At 42.8% G+C, this 23158-nt stretch overlaps 2 protein-coding genes across 2 annotated transcripts; both read left to right on the top strand.

The window, feature by feature from the left end:
- Nucleotides 1-709: 709 nt before the first annotated feature.
- Nucleotides 710-11253, top strand: mief2 (mitochondrial elongation factor 2). The gene is made up of 8 exons (XM_085409427.1): nucleotides 710-870; nucleotides 7183-7342; nucleotides 7955-8120; nucleotides 8206-8297; nucleotides 8771-8947; nucleotides 9047-9210; nucleotides 9382-9534; nucleotides 9951-11253. The coding sequence occupies exons 2-8, from the start codon at nucleotides 7205-7207 to the stop codon at nucleotides 10459-10461; spliced, it is 1401 nt and encodes a 466-aa protein (XP_085265553.1). The 5' UTR covers nucleotides 710-870; nucleotides 7183-7204; the 3' UTR covers nucleotides 10462-11253.
- A 1164-nt stretch (nucleotides 11254-12417) lies between these two features.
- smcr8b (Smith-Magenis syndrome chromosome region, candidate 8b) lies at nucleotides 12418-23126 on the top strand. The gene is made up of 6 exons (XM_085409422.1): nucleotides 12418-13466; nucleotides 15885-16297; nucleotides 17340-18073; nucleotides 18477-18938; nucleotides 19275-19776; nucleotides 20580-23126. The coding sequence occupies exons 1-6, from the start codon at nucleotides 13281-13283 to the stop codon at nucleotides 21016-21018; spliced, it is 2736 nt and encodes a 911-aa protein (XP_085265548.1). The 5' UTR covers nucleotides 12418-13280; the 3' UTR covers nucleotides 21019-23126.
- Nucleotides 23127-23158: the final 32 nt, after the last annotated feature.

Below are 23158 nucleotides of genomic sequence, written 5' to 3'. Positions count from 1 at the left end.
TGATCGAGAAGCTGAAACATATAGCACTACAATTTACTGCAAACTTTCCAGCCACTGCAAACTGCTAAACAAATGCAGTTATGAACTTTTTTTTTTTAATGGTCTGATTCTGTGGTATCAGAAATACAATTTCTTCTGGAAACTTCAATCTAGAGTACTCCCATTTTATCATTTCAAAGCAGAAAGCTGACGTAAGCAGTTTCCTCACAAGCTCCACCTCATGAACTAAGTCAGGGTATTCATCTAAAGTTTCCTCTACAAACTGCTGCTGAATTTAACATCTGATCCAAATGAGCTGTTTATGTTTTTACACTATGTTGAACTGATGAAATTTAACTTCAGTGAAGGCTTGCTGAAAAGCCTAAAAACCTTCTTTCTTGTCAGCCACTTTGAGTAGGAGAGAACTTTCATCTTCACTGAAATCTCATCTTATAGCTTTGGAATAGTTAATTATTAAGTGATGATTTAACTTAAAGGGAGAACCACAAAAAGGAAAAAAGCTGCCCACATATATATATGTATGTGTGTATATATGTATTTGTTACATTATTTTTGGAAATTCAGATAAATGTATAGAAATAACCTGATTAGTTAGAACAACTGTACAGAAGAGAGCCGGACAGTTATTGAAGGTCTGTTGTGCCAGAGCGTCACCAGGGGGCGCTAATGCACCTTTAACGATGATTATCATCCGAAATTTTAAAAAAAGACGAAGAAGCCACCAGCTGTTAGCTACTGTTTATGGCATACTTATGGCAGCAAACGACAGTCGACAGGCTTTTTTTATTTGCCAAAAAAGCATCAAAAGACGTGTTCTGTCAAACTCCAATGGTTCTGAACCTGAATATCACATTTTCTTCGCACTGAGTGGTAAGCATATTTATCAGGAGGGTGGAGAGATAACTTATATAATGGACTGCTAACAAGGCTAACCAGCTGGCTAGCTGCTAACAATGAGAAACGCTTTGTTTTTGTCTGCGTTGTTATTCGGACAGCTGTGTAACTTTACTGTCTGTCAGTATGTTACTCGTTTCCGTCGACGTATTTTTCGACTGTTTTTGTAAGGCTAGAGATGAGAGGGGAGGTCGGCGCTAAAATACTGTCACAACTCGTTAGTAGTGAGACCTTCAAAAGTTTGAGTGATTCCAGATGTTTCACAGAAACACTTAATTGAAGTCTCCTCTCTTAAATTTCCAAGTCTCCCTTTGGAAAAATGCCTCAGCAATGTATTTGGAGGCTGTTAAAGGACCAGTTATGCAAGCAATTAGTTCGTTTGGATATAACCCAGAGCATGACTAAAGCAGTAACCGCAATAATATAATATTATTTGGAGGTAAAAACAGAAACAAGATAACAAAACAGATAAAACTAGGTGAGTGATTAGCAGACTCTAAAAGTTGTTTCTGAAGAGGAGAGTTAAAGAGGAGTAAGAAAAGTTGAAACAACACCATATGCTTCTGTCATGACCTGCTTTCCACACTCTTTCTCAAAAGCACCAAGAGACAGATAAAAGAAACGGACTAAACAGGGGGTTAATCAAACCTTAAGCATGGTTAAGGTTCCTCAAAGTCTGGAGCCACATTCTGCAAACTTGACTAATTTGGTCCAAACACATTGTCAGTGAAATGCTGAGAACGCATTGCACTGTTCTGCATCGTGATATCACATGAAAACAGGCAAAGAACTCTCTTTAGCAAGCAGCAGAATCAGAGCATCTTGGATTCATGTAAAGACAGTTGACTCTGAGAGAAATTAAACATTCAGAAGAATTCTCCAAAATGCCAAATATCTTGAAGGCTTGTTTTAAGGGCAAAAGATCAGCACACCAAGATTTTTTCTTTTCAGTTTACTACTCTTATTATGAAGTCAATTAACATTAGAAACTTTTCCACAGTACTCTTACGGTGAACATACTGGCAGTCCAGTCAGCAGGATAAACTGCAAATCCTTTAATCCTGTGGGAGAAGTCTAACTTTGCCCTTTCTACATTTGCCATGTGATATGTTTAGTATTTGGTCAGTAATCTATCACACAGATGGAAAAGAAGAAAATTGCATTTTATTTGTATAATGTCTTTGTTAGTGTCATATATAATGGCAATGGCAGGTTTATATATATTAAGATAAAAACCTAAGAATCTGTGCAGGTTTGCAGTGCTTTAAAGTGAAAATGGCAAAAATAAAACTTTACAACCTCCCATTCACACACACTCACAGCTATTAAATGTAGCTGGAGCCACAAATAGCAGCTGGATAGCGTAGTGGTTAGACTACACGCCTTTGGAACAGAGGATCGCAAGTTCGATTCCTGCCTGGGGCGTCTGTATCCAGTAAGGGTCCTAAGGCTAGACCCCCTATGCTAAGCAAGCCTACCGCAGACATGAGCGAGACAGATAAATATGAAGGCATGCCGGCTCGGACGTCGCCCGGATCAACAAGGTCCGCGTCAGGTGTTGAGGAACCAGGGCACCCTGACGAAAAGTGGGCTACTGGAACAAGAAGGCATCGGTGGGCAAGAGACGAAAACAGGGCATTGTTGGAATGCTACTACGCAAGTAACCCTGGCGGAAGGGGCTACATGAATAGGATGAGGGACCTATGGATTCTTCGATACCCAACATCCACAATGACGGCGAAACAACTAGTAGCTCAGTGTTCCAACATTCGAAAGAAGGGACTGCTCTCACAGCTAGAGATTGACGAGGTACAACACAAATGCTACGGCAAGGAGGAGTCAGGATGCCAGGTCAGGGGGGCGATTTCATCACCCCCACCCGAGATTGGGTACGTAGCCCCAAGTGCGATAGGAGAAGGATCGTTGAGTGCGAGAGGAACTGACCTGAAAAATAGGATCATGGCCAAGCTTGAAACCTGGATCCCCCGTAGCCGGTTACCAAGATTACGTGAAGTACCCTCAGAAGGTCTGCTAGATGATGTTAATGCAGCACTACGGGCAATACCTACAACCACGATTATCGACACTAACAAGCTCATCTACAATACGGCAACAGTGATCAGTGAGATGCTTGGCTACAAGTTGAACAGCGACAAGGGGCAGTACCCTCCATGGAGAAGGAGGCTAGAGGGCAAGATCAAAGTAGCACGGAGGGAGGTTAGCCAACTAACGGAGTTGCAGAAAGGTGCGACAAATAAGGTGCCTAAGAAATACAGCAAGCTGTCCATACCTGAGGCCTTGGAAACTGCCAAGCAAAGACTCACAGCCTTGGCCAGCCGCTTGAGGAGGTACACCAGAGAGATAGAAGGCAGGAGAATAAACCACCTGTTCTCCACAGAACCAGCAAAGGTGTACTCTCAGTGGCAAGGGAACAATAAGAGAACAGCACCACCAAGGCTGGAGACGGAGCAATACTGGAAGAGCATATGGGAGAAGGACGCAACCCATAACGGCAATGCTCAGTGGCTAGAGGATCTGAGGGCAGACCACAGCGACCTCCCTGAACAGGGTCCAGTAACCATCACAGTGGCAGATATCCAAGAAAGGGTCTCCAGTATGAAGAGTTGGACAGCACCAGGGCCCGACATGGTTCACGCCTACTGGCTGAAGAAGCTGACTGCACTCCACGAGCGTCTGGCAGCACAAATGAACCAGCTGCTAGTTAACGAGAGACACCCGGAATGGCTAACTGAAGGCCGGACGGTCCTGATCCCCAAGGACCCCAAGAAGGGACCGGTCCCCTCCAACTACCGACCAATAACCTGCCTCAGTACTACATGGAAGCTCCTGTCAGGCATCATATCGGCTAAGATGAACAGGCACATGGGTCAATACATGAGCGGGACACAGAAAGGAATTGGCAAGAATACCAGAGGCGCAAAACACCAGCTACTGGTAGACAGAACAATCAGCCGAGACTGCAAGACCAGACTGACCAACCTGTGCACTGCCTGGATTGATTACAAGAAGGCCTATGACTCAATGCCCCACAGCTGGATACTGGAATGCCTAGAATTGTACAAGATCAATGGGACCCTAAGAGCCTTCATCAGGAACTCAATGGGGATGTGGCGTACAACACTAGAGGCCAACTCCAAGCCCATAGCACAAGTCACCATCAAGTGCGGGATCTACCAAGGAGATGCTCTGTCCCCACTGCTGTTCTGCATAGGCCTGAACCCCCTCAGTGAGATCATTAACAAGACTGGCTACGGATACCGACTACGGAACGGAGCAGTTGTCAGCCACCTCCTGTACATGGATGACATCAAGCTGTATGCCAAGAGTGAACGAGACATCGATTCACTGATCCACACTACCAGGCTATACAGCAATGACATTGGAATGTCGTTCGGACTGGAGAAGTGTAGTCGGATGGTAACAAAGAGAGGGAAGGTAGTCAGAACTGAGGGGATTGAACTACCAGAAGGCAACATTGCAGACATAGAGGACAGTTACAAGTACTTGGGGATCCCACAGGCGAATGGGAACCATGAAGAGGCCGCTAGAAAAGCTGCAACCACCAAGTACCTGCAGAGGGTCAGGCAAGTCCTGAGGAGTCAGCTGAATGGTAAGAACAAGATCCGGGCCATCAACACGTACGCCCTGCCCGTGATCAGGTACCCTGCTGGGGTAATAGGCTGGCCAAAGGAGGAGATAGAAGCCACTGACATAAAGACAAGAAAGCTCCTTACCATGCATGGAGGGTTTCACCCCAAATCCAGCACCCTGAGGCTGTACGCTAAGCGGAAGGAAGGGGGCCGGGGACTGGTGAGTGTCAGCACCACAGTCCAGGATGAGACAAGGAACATCCAAGAATACATTGGGAAGATGGCCCCAACTGACCGAGTGCTCAGTGAATACCTCAGGCAGCAGAAACCCAAGAAAGAGGAGGGAGACGAGGAACCATCATGGAAGGACAGGCCCCTGCACGGTATGTACCACCGGCAGATAGAGGAGGTGGCTGATATCCAGAAATCCTACCAGTGGCTGGACAAAGCTGGACTGAAAGACAGCACAGAAGCACTAATCATGGCAGCACAAGAACAAGCTCTGAGCACAAGATCCATAGAGGCTGGGGTCTATCACACCAGGCAAGACCCCAGGTGCAGGCTGTGTAAAGATGCCCCAGAGACAATCCAGCACATAACAGCAGGGTGCAAGATGCTAGCAGGCAAGGCATACATGGAACGCCATAACCAAGTGGCCGGCATAGTGTACAGGAACATCTGTGCCGAGTATAACCTGGAAGTCCCGAGGTCAAAATGGGAGATGCCCCCAAGGGTGGTGGAGAATGACCGAGCTAAGATCCTGTGGGACTTCCAGATACAGACGGACAAAATGGTGGTGGCTAACCAACCGGACATAGTGGTGGTAGACAAACAGAAGAAGACGGCCGTAGTGATCGATGTAGCGGTTCCGAATGACAGCAATATCAGGAAGAAGGAACACGAGAAGCTGGAGAAATACCAAGGGCTCAGAGAAGAGCTCGAGAGGATGTGGAGGGTGAAGGTAACGGTGGTCCCCGTGGTAATCGGAGCACTAGGTGCGGTGACTCCCAAGCTAGGCGAGTGGCTCCAGCAGATCCCGGGAACAACATCGGAGATCTCTGTCCAGAAGAGCGCAGTCCTGGGAACAGCTAAGATACTGCGCAGGACCCTCAAGCTCCCAGGCCTCTGGTAGAGGACCCGAGCTTGAAGGATAAACCGCCCGCAGGGGCGTGCTGGGTGTTTTTTTTTTTTATATATATATATATATATATATAAAAATAAATAAAAATAAATAATATTTTTTCACGCTTAAATTAGCAGTTTGAATGCGGTGGTATAATTAAGCACTATTGTGACAGCAATCAGGATATTGATGTAAGTATTGACCTGATGGTAACAGAACAGTGACCTCTGTTCTGATAGTCAAAGTGACACCTCCATGCTGTATGTGCTGTAACTAGATGACTCAGGGATGCACCGGGTCTATAAATAGAGCGCTCCTTTGGTTTTGGGACCCTGTGCCTCTTGCAGGGAGCGAGGACACAGAGTTGTTTGAAATGGTTTTGAGTAATATCTTATAGCTATTTGTGGATATCAGGCATCTGGAGCTAAACGCGATAAGCTCAACAAACTTTCGGCTTTGTACAAACTAAAAATACATTTCTATCACTGTCATGTTCAGTTATAGAAGCTTACAATCAGCTTAAACAAGCTCCTTAACTGAAGTTTTGCAGTGCACTGGATCATAGACCTCATAGTGGGAGGGATGTTTTACCAACAGACTGATGTGTCACAACAGGAAAATCCCAGGTGTCATCAGTAAGGGCTGGTGTACTGTAATGAGCTTAGGAGTGCAATTAATGGGATTGATTACACCTGTGGAAAAAGACCATGACACAAAAGTCTGCTTTAAATTAGCTTGCCTTTCTATAACACCTAGCTATGAAAGAAAAAAGAAAGGAATATCGTTGTATCAAGCCCAGTTAGGCGAATGCATGTCAGACATTGATCCTTACTTTTTTTTTTTTAAACAGAACCTTTATTGTGGCTGTTTCAGGTCTAAAATATGACCTTAGTTGCACCATATTCAAGGCAACCGTTGCAGACATATTTAGTTCCTGATACTAAAGCAGTGAGCAGAGCCCTGAATGGTGTAGTCAGCTACACCAGTCTGTGAAGCTCTCTTCATGTAACTACATCACTATTAACTCAGTGACAATTCTGAAGCATGTCAAAACTGAGCTGTCAGGATTCCCGCTAACAATAATAGCCATGTTTGTTTATGTAACACTGTTTCTGCCAGCACTTTCTGACATGTTTAGTTATTCTTTAACTGGGAAGGGATGCTGCTTTAAGAAAGATGAGAGCAGGTTTTGTCATTCTAAGAAATACTCTGTGGCTCGTAGAAGTATTGACATAAAGAGTGCTGAAAGATTAAGAACCAAGCCCTTCATTCAAGGTATAAAAGCTTCAGTTTATTTCTTTAATGTGTCCACACATCTTTGAAGAATACTCTGCTCGATGTGTGTGAAGTTATTCATCATATTAAATAGAAATGTTGCTGTGCACACTATTCCACTTTCATGAATTATTCAGACTTCAACACTTTAGAGTGCTGTTGCATACAATTATTTCTAAACGAAGAGAAACCCCCAAAATGTTGTTTTCCATCTGACAGTCAGTCATATCTTGTGTTGCCTTCTGCTCTTCCAAATGCATGCCGTCTCCTTTTCCAAAGGCTGACCACGAAAAAGGAGAAGATGAACTTCCAGAGCAGTCGGAGGCGAGGAGAGGAAGGCATCGCTGTAGTGATTGACTTTCTGCTGTCTAATGCCCGGCTGGTTCTGGGAGTTGGCGGTGCGGCTCTGCTGGGGATCGCTACACTGGCAGTGAAACGGGTGAGTGCTTTTTGAGTTTGTTAGTACCACATCACAACATCTTTCCCAAGCCCAGTGAGTATGGAAATATTGTGTATCTAAAGGGATGAATGACAGATTCCTCATCATTTGTTCATCATTTTTGCCTTTTCTCGCCTTTATACATCACTCTTGTAGCTGCCAGTAACAATAATTTTAAATTCTGATCTAATAATATAATATAATGTATGTGATTCTGAAAAAGATCATTATGCACAATGAGTACTTTTACTTAATGTACTTTAACTGTGTTGCAAAAGGGATGAAACAAGTAAAAGTAATAGTGCAAAATCTGAATTTTGCACTATTACACATGGATCTAAAAATCATGCCTTATGGCATCTCTCCCCATTTTCTTTGCTGTTTTTACGTCAGTGTTAAATATTATAATCTCTTATGATTCTTTCACCCTCATCTATGCTAAACCATTTAAAAAAAAAAAAAAAATCTTACATGCACTTTGGACTGCACAGGTCCTGAGGATGGTTCTGTCTATCAACGTTTATTTGCCTGTGGGTTGTGATGGTGTATGTAATTGTATTTGTGGAGTGTACTCATGGCTGCACGTCTGTGACAATGAGTGTTTTCATTCAGCTGATAGAGCGCGCAGGCCGTGCAGCAGATGACGAAAAGGTGGAGCAGAAGATGGCTGAGAGCTGGGAGGAGTTGAGTTTGGTCTCTGCTTCCCCAACACTCATCAGGAAGGGCATAGAGGGTGTGGTGATGAAGCATGTCACCAAGGCAACCAAACAGCAGAAAGGTATTTGAGCGACTGAAAGTGGGCACACAAATACACAGAACGTATCCTTCTGTTATTATATCACAGCTGTTCTCTTTTCACTCAGCTGATCTCTGCCAGCAGCCTCAGATGCTGGACGTGCAGACTAAACCGGAGTCAAAGTCCAAGAGGCTCCAGCTGTGCGCCCTGACTTTGCAGGTACACTCTGACACTTCACCTCTGAGCCCTTGAAGAGAGAGAATATGAAGTCTCAGCAACTGCTCTGTAGTTCCTCTGCTGCTGTTGGCTCATTTATGTATGCGCGTCCAGCATGTTTTGTTAAGTGCAGTGCTTAGGGGATACATATTTATTATGCACTATTAGGCTGACAGAGCCCCAAGAGCCCTGCCAATTCAAAAAACAGTGTGTGCTGGGCAAGCAGAAGATACAGAAGAAGTCAGACAAGCATGACATTGCTCTGAGGTATTGTGCATAACATCCACATAAGCAGAGAAATTAGTATAAGATAATAATTTCTTCAGTAAATGTTAGCAGTGCTTTTAAATGGTCAAATCAAGAGTTGCAGTATGAACTTTGGGAGTTTCCTTGCATGATGACTATAAATAGCAATAGATGTGTTAGAACAAAGTAGGGAGTATTAAAACTGATTTTAAATTATGTGAACTGTTCAGGAGCGTCTGCAGCAGTACTACCACACAAGGGCGGCGCTCTCTCCCCAGGAGGTGCAGAGGGCTCAGTCTGTTGCTCTGGACATCTGCACTGAGATCCAAGGTTTTCTGCACAGCCGTCACCCAGACATGCCTCTGGGTGATATGACACTCGGCGGTTCTCTGCTGGATGATTTGCAGGTATACACAACAGAAATATATTTCCCGCTGATGGGGAAACGAGCCTCTGATTTTGTCTAGCAACATCTTGGAATTGTTTTGTTATGTGCTGGTCTTTAGGTGGTCAGTGCAGACCATGCGTGCCTGCTGGTGCCTCTACAGCTGGAGTCTTCTCTGTGGCGTCTCATCCCAGGAGAGGAAACGTTGCTCACACATCCTCTGCACTGGATGGTCCGACGGATCAATCTAGAATATTTTCCCAAAGGACGCAGCTACTGGGACAGGTGATCACCACACATTTTTTTTATGTCTGTATTAAATCAAACACATGTGTAGCATATTAATATAGTGTATTGGCCTCCACTTTCCATTTTAGAAGCAAAATTAATAGAATTTGGGGGTTTTTGAGACGCTGTTAAATGGATGAAACAAGGGTCTCTACTTGTGTCTTGCAGGTATTTGGTGGGCGGCTATCTGTCTGCAGAAGCTGTTGTGAACATGTTCAGTAAGGCTGTCATGGAAACTGTGAACTGGCCGTCAATCAGCAGCACTTTGGACTGTGTCGTCAGACCTGTACTAGGAGGACCTGACCTGAGATTGGAGATCCGGTGTGTGCCCATGCTTAACTGCTGATTTGTTGAAAATTGTGTTGTTGTTTTTTAAATAGTAACATGTTGTATTTAATAGTTCACTGCTGACATTACTTAATTAATACAGTTTGATATTGTATGACGAAGCGCACACACCATTCTTGAAATGAGTCTCTGGATCTAGAAAGATGTATTAGTCCAGATTAGTTTGTGATATACGCTCAAAAGGTATAAATATTTATAAATATTTATATTTGATGCAAGATAGACCTAGCTTCACCCTCAGTATAATTTTCATTCAAACCTGAGTTTATGAGTAATCTAACCAACAAACATACTAACAAACTGAGTGATGGGTATAACTAAGAAAATAATAAACTCTACAGAAATGTCTGTTTGCATTGAACTGACACTCCTCTGTTGTCATGCTGCAGGCCTGGAAATGCAGTCGAAGGAGCAGAGAGCGACTATCAGCCCTTGTTTGTCTCTATGTTGCCTCTGTTGAGCGAGGGCGATGTGGTTTTGACCGCCCAGCCAGAGTTTACGTCTCCTTGGGTGAACGCCTGGCATCTCTCTCTCTACCCGTGGGAAACTCAACGTCTGGCTCAGCTTGATGCAGCCGACAACGGCTACCGCAAACACACCCTTAAAATACTCAAAGCGGTGTGCAGACAGAACCCTGCCCTGCGACCGCTCAAAGCCACCCCGCTGGCCAATCTCATCCTGCACCTTAGCGACTCCGAGAGCGACTGGTCCGAGACCAGCTTGGATGTAAGATTCCAACAATGTATTACAGAGCTAATTGGCTACCTCGAGCAAGGGGCGCTGCACAGTTACTTTAAACCAGCCGTCAATCTGCTGAGCGGCTTGTCAGAGGACCAGGTGGACCAGATGGGCTTCATGTTCTACTGTGCTGTGTCAGAGCCGGAAATACTGCTTATTTAACGCTGCACACCCACAGCATGTCAGTTCTCTCAAGCTCTGACATGCAGAGATCAAAGGAATAATCTTATCTGTGATGTCTGGTTCAAGGCTCCTTGTCTAGCGCCTCCATATTTGACACAAATGAAAAGGGCACAGTTGCTGTGGCATAATGGCAGGCACCATGGTTTGATGTCTACGCTGGTGGAGGAGACGTTACAAGGAGGCTGCAGATTTGCCAATCAGGCTAAACAAGGCACTCTGAGGAAAAGAGACAGGCAAAGAGTTGAAAAAATATTTGTCAGAATGTCTGAAATGGTGTGTCAGACCTTTAGATTTGTGTGGTATCTTTCCCAATTACACAGCTCAATATATCAACAGCAGAAGAGGAGAATGGCTTGTTCCTTTATCCTCTGATTAACGGTGTGTGCCCCGAATCATCTTCTTAGATCACTGAAATGTTCTCTATGCAGATCAATAATAACATGATGAAAACCACCAGCTGTTGCTGCACTATCCAGTGTATCTGAGTTGGGCTTATTTAACTCATTGTGAACATTTAAATATAATGATGGTTTGAAGTGCTGAGCATTTTTCTTTGTCTTGTTTAGTCATCTGTCTGTTGTGAGTCGTTTCTGGGTATAATAACCCTTTAAATTATGCTTTGAACCTTCCTAATGATTTTATGCAGTTTTTTTTTTTAAATACAGAGTGAATGTGGTGGGAATATTTTAATTGTGTGCTTTGATGGTCGTAAGAGAAATAGTTTTTCTGTGAGTGAACAGCAAAACTGCAAATAAAAATGAAAAGCTTTTATTTAGATTCCTGTAACTTTGTTACATTAAAAAGTGTTTTACGTTTATGAACCTATAAGGTGGCATGTATTGTGAATTTCAAATGAGTCATGGGGGTACCTCAAACCATTGCTTGTTAGGCCTCTTACAATATATTCATTCAGCGAGCTGTGAGCACTGAAGCCCACTCACCTGTGGTTCAAACCCTATGTTTGTGAGGAGCAGCCTCAGAAGAAAGTTGGTTTAAGAGAAAGGTGGATTTAAAGGATAAGGGACTAAAGAGGGATGAACTTGGAGGCGGCACCAGTGCCCAGAAAAAATTAAATAAAGATCATTTTGACCTGTGTGTTATGCAAAGCTGCTCCAGTAAAACAATAAAAATATGGAGCTGGAAATAAACATAACAGGTGTCCTTTGAAATAATTTGACATGCTCTTATGTATTAACCTGTCTTTTATTTCATTCGTTTCTTTGTTAAATCCAGAAACGAATTGAACATCCTTTTCCACATATAAAATAATCAGGTCCCATCATGCCTTAAAGACCTCATAGTACCATATCACCCCAACACAGCACTTTGCTTTCAAACTACAGACTTATTTCAGGTTCATATGGTCTTTTTGATAAAATTGAGAAACAACTCTCCATTAGTTATGCAGCATAAAGCTATGCTGTGTTTTTAACTGCAACTTCCTTTTAAAAGGCAGGTTTTCTTTTCCACTGTTGCCAAGTACTTGTTCATAAGGGGTCATCTGATTGTTAGGGTTTTCCTGTGGTAGGAACTGTTTCTAAGATTTGGTGCCAAAAGAACCTGAACTTAATAGGATTAAAAAACAAATATATTCTAACAGGGTTTCTGTAGGCTGAACTACTTCAGTCAAATTAAGTGTCGATCCTCTGTTTTTAAGGTAGTATTTCTAATATGAGCAAGCTGACTTCTATTTTAATTTCTACGTATACTTTTCTAAACCTAATGCAATGTCTTAGTTTTATTGTTCAGATTCAGCCGTGTTTTGTGTTGGGTGTAGTGTGATGCAATTAACTAGAGTAATAATAGTGATAAACATTATTTATGTAAGACCTTTAAGTCCTTTGACAAATACACAAAATTAGAAAACAAAATTTGGCTAAAACCAGCCAAATATCAAAGACACACAAAAAACGCAGTAGACAGTACAACAAAAGACACTGCATTATTGTGTAGACATGTTAAGTAAAAAAAGTGTGCTTCCATTAAAATAAACTCAACAGATAAATAAAATGACTGGTTAGTATAATATAATTCAGGCTTTAAAACAATCAGAGCGTTAAATCAACACTGTACCACACACCGATAATGACAAGCTTCATGAACACGTGAGTTTATTTTGCAGCTTGTATTTGTCTGTAAGTGCCCTCTTGAGTTGAAACCAGTGACCGGAAGTGTTCATTATCGAGTCTTGCTGCAGTGCGGATCTCCCGCGGGGCTTCACATTAAAAGCACCCACTTTGACGTCTCAAGGAACGGGAGCGTCTCGGCGTCTCTCCCTGCGGCTGCCCGTCACAAGGTTAAATATTTGCAAAGAGGCACAGGTCAGATATGTGACAGCGAGGCACATGTTTTAGACTCAAAGTTAGCTTGCTAATTGCGAGAAAAAGAGGAACACGTATCCCGGGAGAAGGTCAGCAAACCGTGTGACTTGAGCCCGCAGGGAACTTTCGCTTCTCCGTCGACTTTTCTGTGCTGCGTGTTTGTGGAAACGCCGCTTGTTTGCGCTGAAACGCAGTGGTTAGGAGGACCCACATTGAAGTTTCAATCTGGTTAACTTTCAATAACATTATAGTTTTGTTGCAACAAAAAATTGCGCAACTGTTTTTATTTATTTTTTGCCTCCTTGGTAGCGGTTGTTGTTGTTGGGTCCCGTGTGAACAGCTGACTCACGGACTGTAGGCTGGGCGGCACCGCGACATGGCGGTGTTTGAGCCCGTAGCCTACTCTTCCTCCCCTGCGGAGTAGATCAAAGGTACTCGCTGATACCCTCCTGGGGGCTGACCCTTCACCGAGTCAAGATGATCGGGTCACCGGACCTGCTGGCCTTCACCAGCACGGAAGGCTTTGGGGGAGAGGAAGACGAGCAGGAGGCTCAGGGTCTACCTGAAGAGCTCTCTGTCCCTCGCTTCCCCTCTTCTCATCCCTGGAGCACAGCAGCACAGTTTCACAGAGACTTCATATTGGTGGCTGAGTTCTCAGAGCAGGTGTGTTTGCTTCATTCAAACAAAAACTGCTGGTTTCTTGCTGTGATCGCACTTGTTTTAAACGGGATCCCATGTTTTTGGGGGGTTATTTTCTGTCTATATAGTTTTAACAGGGTGGATTCTCATAAACACAAAAAAAGCTTCGAATAATGGGGTCAGTACACCTGCAGGTAATCCCCGTGTGCTTGATATAAAGGTGTATGAGGCATTGGAGAAGGGGTAGCTTTAATATGGTCATCTTATGCACAATCAGTCAATCATGGTATGAGCTGAGGGACTACATCAAGTGTAGGATAATGAAAGATTATTTTGAACTGTTATGTGAAGCTATTTTACAGTTAAATAATACAAATATGGAGCTTGTAAAGTGTCAAATGGGATACGCCAAAGTTGGACCCCCATATTTACTGATTCTCCTTCAGAAACAATAGGTGTTGAAGTATTGCAAACCCATCTGCTAAAGATTATTTTGTAAAAAAAAAAAAAAAAAAGTTTAAGTACATTTATAAATTCCCAGAAGAAAGCTAAAGACAATCCAGGCCTAGGTTTATAACCCTGCTTTATCTGCATTAAGGTGCATAGGTATTATAATAGCACGGCATCACTTGTTACACACATATAATCAGGCTGCATTCTCTACAGTGCAACCATGTTTACTCCAATACAAACAATATATTTCCTGCTGTTTTCTAGATACTTATGCATCACTGTGTTGCAGCAGATAGTGAGTTGACGTTTATTCATTCAGGAAGTCTCTTTAAGATTAAGATCTTTTTGTCAAGACAGAACTACTGAATGATTAACAGGAAATACTCTCCAAGTCAATCACACAAACGAGCCACCTCTCACATAGAGGGACGCCGAATCAAAAAGTTACAAATAATAAATTAGTGCAACTTCCCACATTGTTGCGTATCTGTAACCGGAAGGTCGCTGGTTCGATCCCCGGGCTCTCTGTCCTGGTCGTTGTGTCCTTGGGCAAGACACTTTACCCTACCGCCTACTGGTGTTGGCCAGAGGTTCTGTCAGTCTGCCCCAGGGCAGCTGTGGCTACAACCATAGCTTACCTCCACCAGTGTGTGAATGCACGAATGGATGAATAGTGGCATTGTAAAGCGCTTTGGGTGCCTTGAAAAGCGCTATATAAATCCAATCCATTATTATTGCTGGGGTTCAGTGATGAAGGATGAATAAAACACATGGCATGACATGAATACACAAAGGCAAGTAAAGACATAATATTAAAACAAAAACAACAAATGAGAAACCAGGTTTAAGCATTTATGGTAATATTAGTCTTAATTTTGTCATCATTCTTTATTTCTGAAAAAGCATAAAAATCATCTGAAAACAGCTTTCTTCTGTTTATAAGGACGCCCCTTGTAAACAAGTACATTTTAGGAAGTCTGCTCCCAGCGGTATCATACAGATACACGTTCGGCAGTTTGCACCTCAGGCATGTTAAAAGTTCACGACAGTAAAATTAGAAAAAGACTCAACAAGTATTGCTTGTTTGGAAGCTTTGCCAGGAGAAAGGCTATTCTCTCTAAAGAGAACATGGCAGCAGAGCTTGTTAAGTTTGTTAGCGTTAATCTGAACAAAACGCAAGACTTCTGGGACATTTGAACAGATGAGATCAGGATGGTGATGTTTGACCATAATGCACAGCGCCATCTTTGGAGAAAACCAAACACAGGGCACCTCATACTAACTGTTAAGCACGGTGGTAGAGGGGTGGTGATTTAGGTTTGTTTCACAGCCACAGGACCTGGACTCCTTACAGTCATTGAGATGCCCATGAACTCTTCTGTATATCAAGGAATTCTAGAGTCAAATGTGAGGCTGTGTGTCTAAAAGCTAAAGCTTTGTGCAAACTGGATCGTGCAACAGGCCGATAATCCCAAGCACAGCTGCAAATCTACAACAGAACGAATAAAAAACAGAAAAAAATCAAGCTGTTTCAATGGCTCAGTCAAAGTGTGCACATCAATCGAAATCTGTGATGGGACCTTACCATAGCTATGCAGAAACAAATGCCTGAAATTCTCAATGAACTGAAGTAATGCTGCTAAGAGTGGAACAAAATTCCTGCATAATGGTGTGAGGGACTGATAAAGTCATAGAGGAAATAATTACTTCATGTTATTGCTGCTAAAGACGGTTCTACAAGCTATTAAGTCATGGGGTGTGTTGAGTTTTTCTCATGACTGTGAATGGCTTTTCTGTAGACATTTTCTTCATCTTATTTAAGGCTCTAAGAACAGAGGGTGTGGTATGCTCCATATGTGGTAAAAAGCCCCTGAATCAAGTTTGTGATTTTTGGACTACCTAAATAAATCCACAAATCTAAAATTAAAGCCAGATGATTAGTGACTGATTTGATTACATCTCTACAAACCCCCTGCTCTGTGTCTCCAGGTGGGTCCATCTCCTGTGCTGACAATACCGGAGGACTCCAGAGTCCTCGGGTCATTTGACCTCAACCACTTCTCTGTTCGCATCATGTCTGTGGATTACCAAGCGTCTGGCCCCGGCCACACCCCTCCATCCTCTCCCGGCCCCCGACTCAACTTCAGCGAGGACTCCAAAGTAATCCTGGGAGATTCAGCAGAGAATGCGTTTGCATATGTTCATCACCTGACGCTGTACGACTTGGAGGCTCGGGGGATGGTGCGCCCTTTCTGCATGGCCTACGTGTGCTCGGACCAGGTGAAGCTGATGGACAACTTTTCTGAGCTATCGACACGCTTCTCTGAGGCAGCTGAAAGCCTCAAGACGGGAAACAGACAAGCATTTTCTATTGAGCTGCAGAGAAAACTACAGGAGCTCGAGTAAGAGCAGCACTTTTTACTTTGATTAAATTGGACGGTTCTGTGCAAAACTGTTTGTACTAAAATATCCAAGCCACTTACTTCTAAATATCTTTAATTTGAGCAGATTAAGAGCGTAAATTGGAAGGAATAATGAAGACGGCCTGAAGAGAGTGAAAATGCTTCAATTTCTATCTCAGTGGTGAAAAGGGGAAGCTGTTAAAGAGGAAGCAGTCACAAGCTCAAGCATCACTTCATTTATCAAAAAGGATGCTTCTTATTTTTCAGATCCTCCTGTGTGGCCTCTTGTTTATTTGGCACAGCTGCATTTAGTGATAATTTCACTGTAACTTTGAATTTCTAGCCTCAAGCCTAAGCCTAACCTGAAAGAGGAAGGAGCTGGATACCACCTTCCACTAGTAATGACTTGTAATGTGCAGGGTTGGTTAGCAGGTCTAACATTAGGCCCCGCCTTCCTTGATAACCTTTTGCTAACTTTAACCTTCTTTTTGTTAAAAGAACTGCATCCCCCAGCTAAAAATCAAATGGATTTTTAACGTAGGATCTTTTACTTTTACACAAATCCACTCACTTGCTTATAACACAGCTCTTCAGTCATCAAATCTCAGGGATGCTTTTATGTTTTAAAAAACATGTATAAACCCACATAAGTGTGTATTCAGAAATGTAGACTCAGAAGTATCTTGGGCATGGTTGTCATGGTAATTTTGAACTTTTAATGGTTTCTTTGAACTGTTCTTTTTTTCAGGGTGGATGATTGTACAGCAAAAATATCTAATGACTTTAAAAAACAAAATTCAGCTGCGCAAACTTGAATTTATTTTGGACTTTTGATAATCTCTGATACAAACAGATTCAAGCACCCCACTTGAAAGCCAGTGGGGTGCTTGAAACAGAAGATTATTTTGGCTAAGATTGTGGCTCGTCTTCTCAAGAAATTTAGCTTTTCCCAGAAGTTTGTAGTTCATGGCAGCCTTGAAACTGTGACACCACTGTTAGTTAATTAAGGGCTGCTCACCACATGTTACTGCCTGTGTTTCAGGTACAGACGGCTGACCCTTCGTAAGGAAGCAGAACGTCAGACAACGGTAAATGTGTTGACAGAATCTGAAGGAGAAAGTGAAGAGCTCGAAGCTGTGGAGCGTTCAGTCTTAAATCACAGAGAGCTCCTTCGTCAGGTCGCATCTTACCCAAACAGGAAGCTCAAACAGCCCGACTTCTTGCCCTATGACCCAGCCACCTCTCTCACGGATCCATTGCTGTTGCCACCTTTTGAGCCATGCTTCTCGTTCTCCACCCCCTCCTGCAAGTCAGAGCACCACCTGAAGCCACTGGAGGAGCTTTGCAACGAATACTACCTGTCTCTTACGAAGGACCGGCTCAAAGACACAGAGCGACGTCTCCGTGGTGACAGAAGTGTCCTGCGAACTACTTATGCCACACAATCATTGTCCAGGAGACTAACACTCACCAACTTCCTGTTTGAGCTATGGAGCCCGGACGATGCTGATGAAGAGGGCACTGAGGTGGAGCTGCCGAAGGACATGGGGAGTAAGAGGACTGGCGGGGCTTTTCAGCCAGAACCACCAAGCATGGAGTCGTTCTTCTCCTGTGTGGAGGAGATCCCAATCAAACTGGAGGCAGCAGAAGCACATACACTGACCCCTGGTCCTGGTCCTGGCACAGAGATGACGGGGAGTGTAAGCAGCAGTGACAGCATCGAAGTGCTCGGAACTGAGAAGTCGTACATGACGCAGCATGTCGCCGACAGCAGAGGTACGGCAGTGCGGAAACATTTCTCAAATAAATGTTTGGCGGATTGGGTATTTTTGTTAGTCAATTCATATAAGAACAAAAATAACAAATAGTGTCTGGTTGTTGATCAAGAGTGCCAAATATATCAGAACCGGCCCACCCAAAGGTCTAATCGGGTCCACTGGGTGGCTTTCAATAAACTCTGACATGTTTGATTTTGTCTTATATTAATTAAATACCACAGGGACTCAGTTTGAACATTTGATCCTCTGCTCCTGTGTGGATGTCTGGGATTTAAGCAACAAATGATGGTTTAAAGAAATATCAATGAAAAAAAGTCTTTCGGCTTTTCATTATATATCTAGTGAGATTAAATGCTTATTTTAAAATAAAAAAATGAAACAAAAACCTTTCTCTTCCACAGACACACCAGTCGGAATGACAGAGAGTTGCAGCAGGCGTGCGGCAGTAGACACTGGCATCAGACACCCGCGAGCTTATGCAAAGCGTGCCAACAGCGAGGACAGCATTGAAGTGCTCAGCACCACAGAATCCATCCTTACCGAAGACCTCACCGCCATCACAGAGGAGGAAGCAGAGCTGCAGCCTCTTAGCAACGGCTTTGAGAATGAAGAAGAACTACAGATGGTGGATAAGTCTTACAAAGTCCTCCAAGAGGAAGAGACACTGAATGCACCTGCTGCAGTAGGCGAGGATGAAAATGATGGGCCTGATGAGGAAGATCAGTGTTGCGTTGAAAGTGAAGAGCCTTTGGAGCAAACAATGGTTACTGATGACATCATGATCAAAGAGCAGCCAGGCGCCATAAATATGAATCAGTTTCGCAAAGACAACAGTGAAGAGAAGACCTCCAAACTACTGCAAGGTAACACGTTGTGCAACTATTCATTTCTCAAGCTCTCGTTATTACATCCATGCTATAAAACTATGAAAAACATATATTCACTTTGTCGGTATGGTTTTTATCCGTTTTAAATAAAATCTGCAGCAACACAGAAATTAATGAGAAGCTATTTTAAAAATGTGGAAAATATGCATTTGTAATCGTGGCTTAGTGCAAATTTAGTTGGGGGTTTTTTTTCTTCTGACATAATTTAAAATTATAACAGCTGATCATTTAATAAAGCGCTTAACTGCTAGGGAAAGTAGCTGATTACTGTAGTTTTTTTAAAACATATAAAATATTGTTATTACTCCACAGCTGACGAAGCGATGAAGCCCTCACCTGAGGTTCACCAGAAGGTGCGGCTGATGCCCCAGGACAATGCGAACTTTGCACCTGGTTCCTACATGGCCGAGGTGGATCGTTGGTCTTCCCCCCGCCCTCCCCTGAGGCTGCTGAGTGTTGATGAGGAGTCAACACTCAGCAGCATCAGTTTCACTGAATCTTCAGAGCCCCCATCCCCCATTCAAAATATCCACAGCAACATCTGCTGGGATAAGAGGAGGAGGAGAAAGGCTGGACTCAGAGCCCTCAGGTTTATCAAGCACAACTCGTTCTCCCAGCATGCAGTGTTCTGTCTCCTGAGTGGCCGGCCACTGGTTGTCATCGGAGGAGATGAGAACCTAGTCAGGAAGACGGTGGATGCTCTGACCCTCTTCCTGCCTGCTCCTGGTCCTCATAGAAGTGCTGTGAAGATGTGTTTGACCACGCCCCTTCAGCTGACTGACCTGCTCACCTGGAGACTGATGGGAGTGTACAGGTGAGGGCTATCTGCCATCCTGCTGTTTTGTTTGTTTATTTTTATGCATTTATTTTTGAGTTGGCAGTAAATATTTCGGTAACAGGGTGGCTAGTGGCTAATGCTAGGTTACTGGTCAGCACTAACCAGATACCTGCTAACGTATAAATAAAATAATATTTCACTCGCCAAAACCAGAGTACAGACTTGTTAAAATACATTACAAGTCCTGCTTTTTTTGTTTCGTAACTTCATTAAGGTAATTAAAAGTCAGCAACCTCATACCGATGAGATGTCCAGTTCATTGAGCTAAGGTTAGAGCTAGCAGGCAGCTATGGCTTATATCCACTAGCCCTCAAATTGGCCAAACCATTAATAATGCATGACTTTAAACCAAATACAGTTTAACTGGAGATCTTATAGAGAAATTTAAAAAGTATGACCCTCCCTACAGTTGTAATGAGCGAGGAGGGGACATTAGCCAAAAAGTTTTTGTCCCAGACTGTAAACATGTTTGTCTGCTGTCAAGTTGGGTGCTTTAACTGTATATAAACGCTTTTAATCAGGTGGCCATTTAAGGCGAATGTCAGACCTGGAAACATTAAGTTCTGTCACCACCTTTACAAACTGAGCAGCTGAGGTTTATGCTTTTCATTGTTTACTTGCTAAGTTTATGGGTCTAGGTAGCTTCAAGTTGATCCGAAATGACAGTAAACTGACATGTGTAGAAGGCTACAGCTTATTTCTTTTTCTTTTTTTCTTCAGCTTCAGGTCATAAATGAAATTTATTAATGTCACATCCATGTCATGGTTTCTTGCACCAGATCATCCTCAGCTTCTTTTTCCACCATCCTTCCTTCTCTGAGTCGCTACAGTCGTTATGTGGCTCTGCTGGACCTCGACCAGAGGACGCTGCGGTGCCCGTCTTACTCTGGTTCTCTTCTCAGCAGACTGGCCAATCCTCACACTGGTATCACCCGGGGCATCACCTACCTGCAGCATCTGGAGAGCTGCCTTGCTGCGCTGGTCAATCACGTACTGGTGCACACTTTTATACCTCTTTTTAAAAATCTATGCGTTGCTAAAGAGAAGGGTAACACAGAAGAGGATTCCTGGTGTGAACGAGGTGTGAGCGAATGTGATTTGAGAGTGATGAGCTATCTGTCTCATCTCATTAAACAGCGGTATGCGGGACGTGGACCTCCAGTGTTAAGATTTGCTTACAGCTCAGTGCAAATGCACAGAAACACAATGACATCATAGGCGTCCAGACGGAGAAAAAGAAACCCTGAATGTTTAGATGTTTCTCTAATTTTTAGGTTTGATCAACTGCTGCTGTGAACATTTCGGTACAAAAAAATGTTTTTATGTGCAGTGTTAAATATAGATTTAGGTCACATCGTTGCACTAGTGCCTCACTTGGCACCAAAACCCTTCCACATGCTGGCAGCCTTATCACTTAATGACACATGAACTTGTAATTTAAGAAAACTGAGCCTTATCTGAACACTGTGCAATGTAAGCAAGCCTGTAACCTCTATAGAGTACTGTTTACTATAGAGTACAGCACGACATCCACATGACATGTAGGTCCATTACATCATTACTTTGTAAAAACCTGTCACCCTGCCTTTAGCATGTCTGATAGTCACAAATAACTGGCAGCCTATAATTATTCTACGACTATTAATGACAATGCGGCCCATGCAGTAAACCTGCAGGTCTGTTGGATGTCAATGGGTTCTTGCTAAAGGTTAAACAGAAAGATCAGTACCATTTTGTTTGAACAGACAGGTAGTGCATTACATTGAATCACCCATCACCAAAATCTCAAGTGAAGCATTGGTGGAGAAGTGTGCACTGTTTTGTAAAAGCTGTGTGTGGTGTAAAGGTATGTGTACTTTTAAAGCACTTTACAACTGAGTACTCGGGTGCTTTTTACTGCAAGCCTCATTCAAACAAGCGCATTTTTCTATACTGGAGCCTTGTCACACAATTGCACAAACACTGAGGGATGCAGCAGGGGCAAATGTTTAGTATCTTGCCCAAGGATATTTGATGTGCAGGCTGGAGAAGCCAGGGAGTGAACTGATCACTAATGTTTCTTGGCTGAATTGATAATGGATTTATAGTGTTGGCATTATTATGCCAAAATGGTTAGCTTGCATGAACACCAGATAATTACCTGTTTTTATCCCTCGATTATGAATTTGTAGGATTTTTTTTTTCCTTTTTCAAATTAAGCAGAAACAGTCCATAGCACTTACAAATTTGTTTTGTTTTTTTTGTTTGTTTTTTTTAAATTGATATGGTTCAGGTACCTCTTTTCCACTGTGGGCGCAGATTCAATTCTGCACCAGGAATCACGGATTTCCTTAGAATTAAAAAAAAAATAACGTTTTTGTAAAAAAATCCTTACTTTTGTCTATAAAAGTACACATTACACCATCAGTTACTGTGGTAACTAGAACTCCATAAAAGCCCGTTAATCCAACCGGGATTTTTTTTTTTTTTTTTGTATACAGCACACTATTTGAAACAATAAAGTGCCTTTATAAAATGACAGAGCAACAACTGTTGTTTATCTTGCTGTGGAGACAATAAAATCATTTTGTATTCAAGCAGCGATTCAGCAATCTAATGCATAAAACTGTCTTTTTATTTATAACTGTAACATTAACATTTTACGAACATTAAAAAGGTGAATCAATATCAAGTCTCTTGTCATCAGATGGTGAGTAGTAGGGTTGATCTGATATCCTCGTGTTGGTGTTGTTCCCAGACCATCATGAAAATGTTGTTCCAGGATCAACATTGCAAGTGACCAATCAGAATGTTGTGACGTCATACTTTTGCGACTTCGGGAAAAAACAGCGTAAAACAAAAAACTGTACTTAAGCTGCAAGAAACCGCCTCTGTCCGCCGATCAACGGACCCTGACCGTAACCCTTTAATAAACAGTAAGCAGAATTGATATTGTCCTTGCAACATTGGAATTTCATAAATGCACGAATGGCTTGGCGCGCAAAAGAATAACGTCACAACAATGTGATTGGTCACTTGCAATGTTGAACCTGGAACAACATTTTCATGATGGTCTGGGAACAACACCAACACGAGGATATCAGATCATCCGAGTAGTAGTGCCAGTGTGGGCGCAGCTGCACCAGGAACCACGGATTTCCTTAGAATTAAAAAATTATAACGTTTTTGTAAAAAAATCCTTACTTTTGTCTATAAAAGTACACATTACACCATCAGTTACTGTGGTAACTAGAACTCCATAAAAGCCCGTTAATCCAACAGTTTTTTTTTTTTGTATACAGCACACGATTTGAAACAAAGTGCCGTTATAAAATGACAGAGCAACAACATCCTTCTCTCTGACACTTGTACTGTTGTT

This window comes from Rhamphochromis longiceps, linkage group LG6 (genome assembly GCF_057381845.1).
Source record: "Rhamphochromis longiceps isolate RC_006_pf linkage group LG6, R_longiceps_female_GT1.1, whole genome shotgun sequence".
Taxonomy (NCBI): domain Eukaryota; kingdom Metazoa; phylum Chordata; class Actinopteri; order Cichliformes; family Cichlidae; genus Rhamphochromis; species Rhamphochromis longiceps.
Note: the sequence above shows the minus strand (reverse complement) of the source record. Positions and strands in the feature narration are given on the sequence as shown.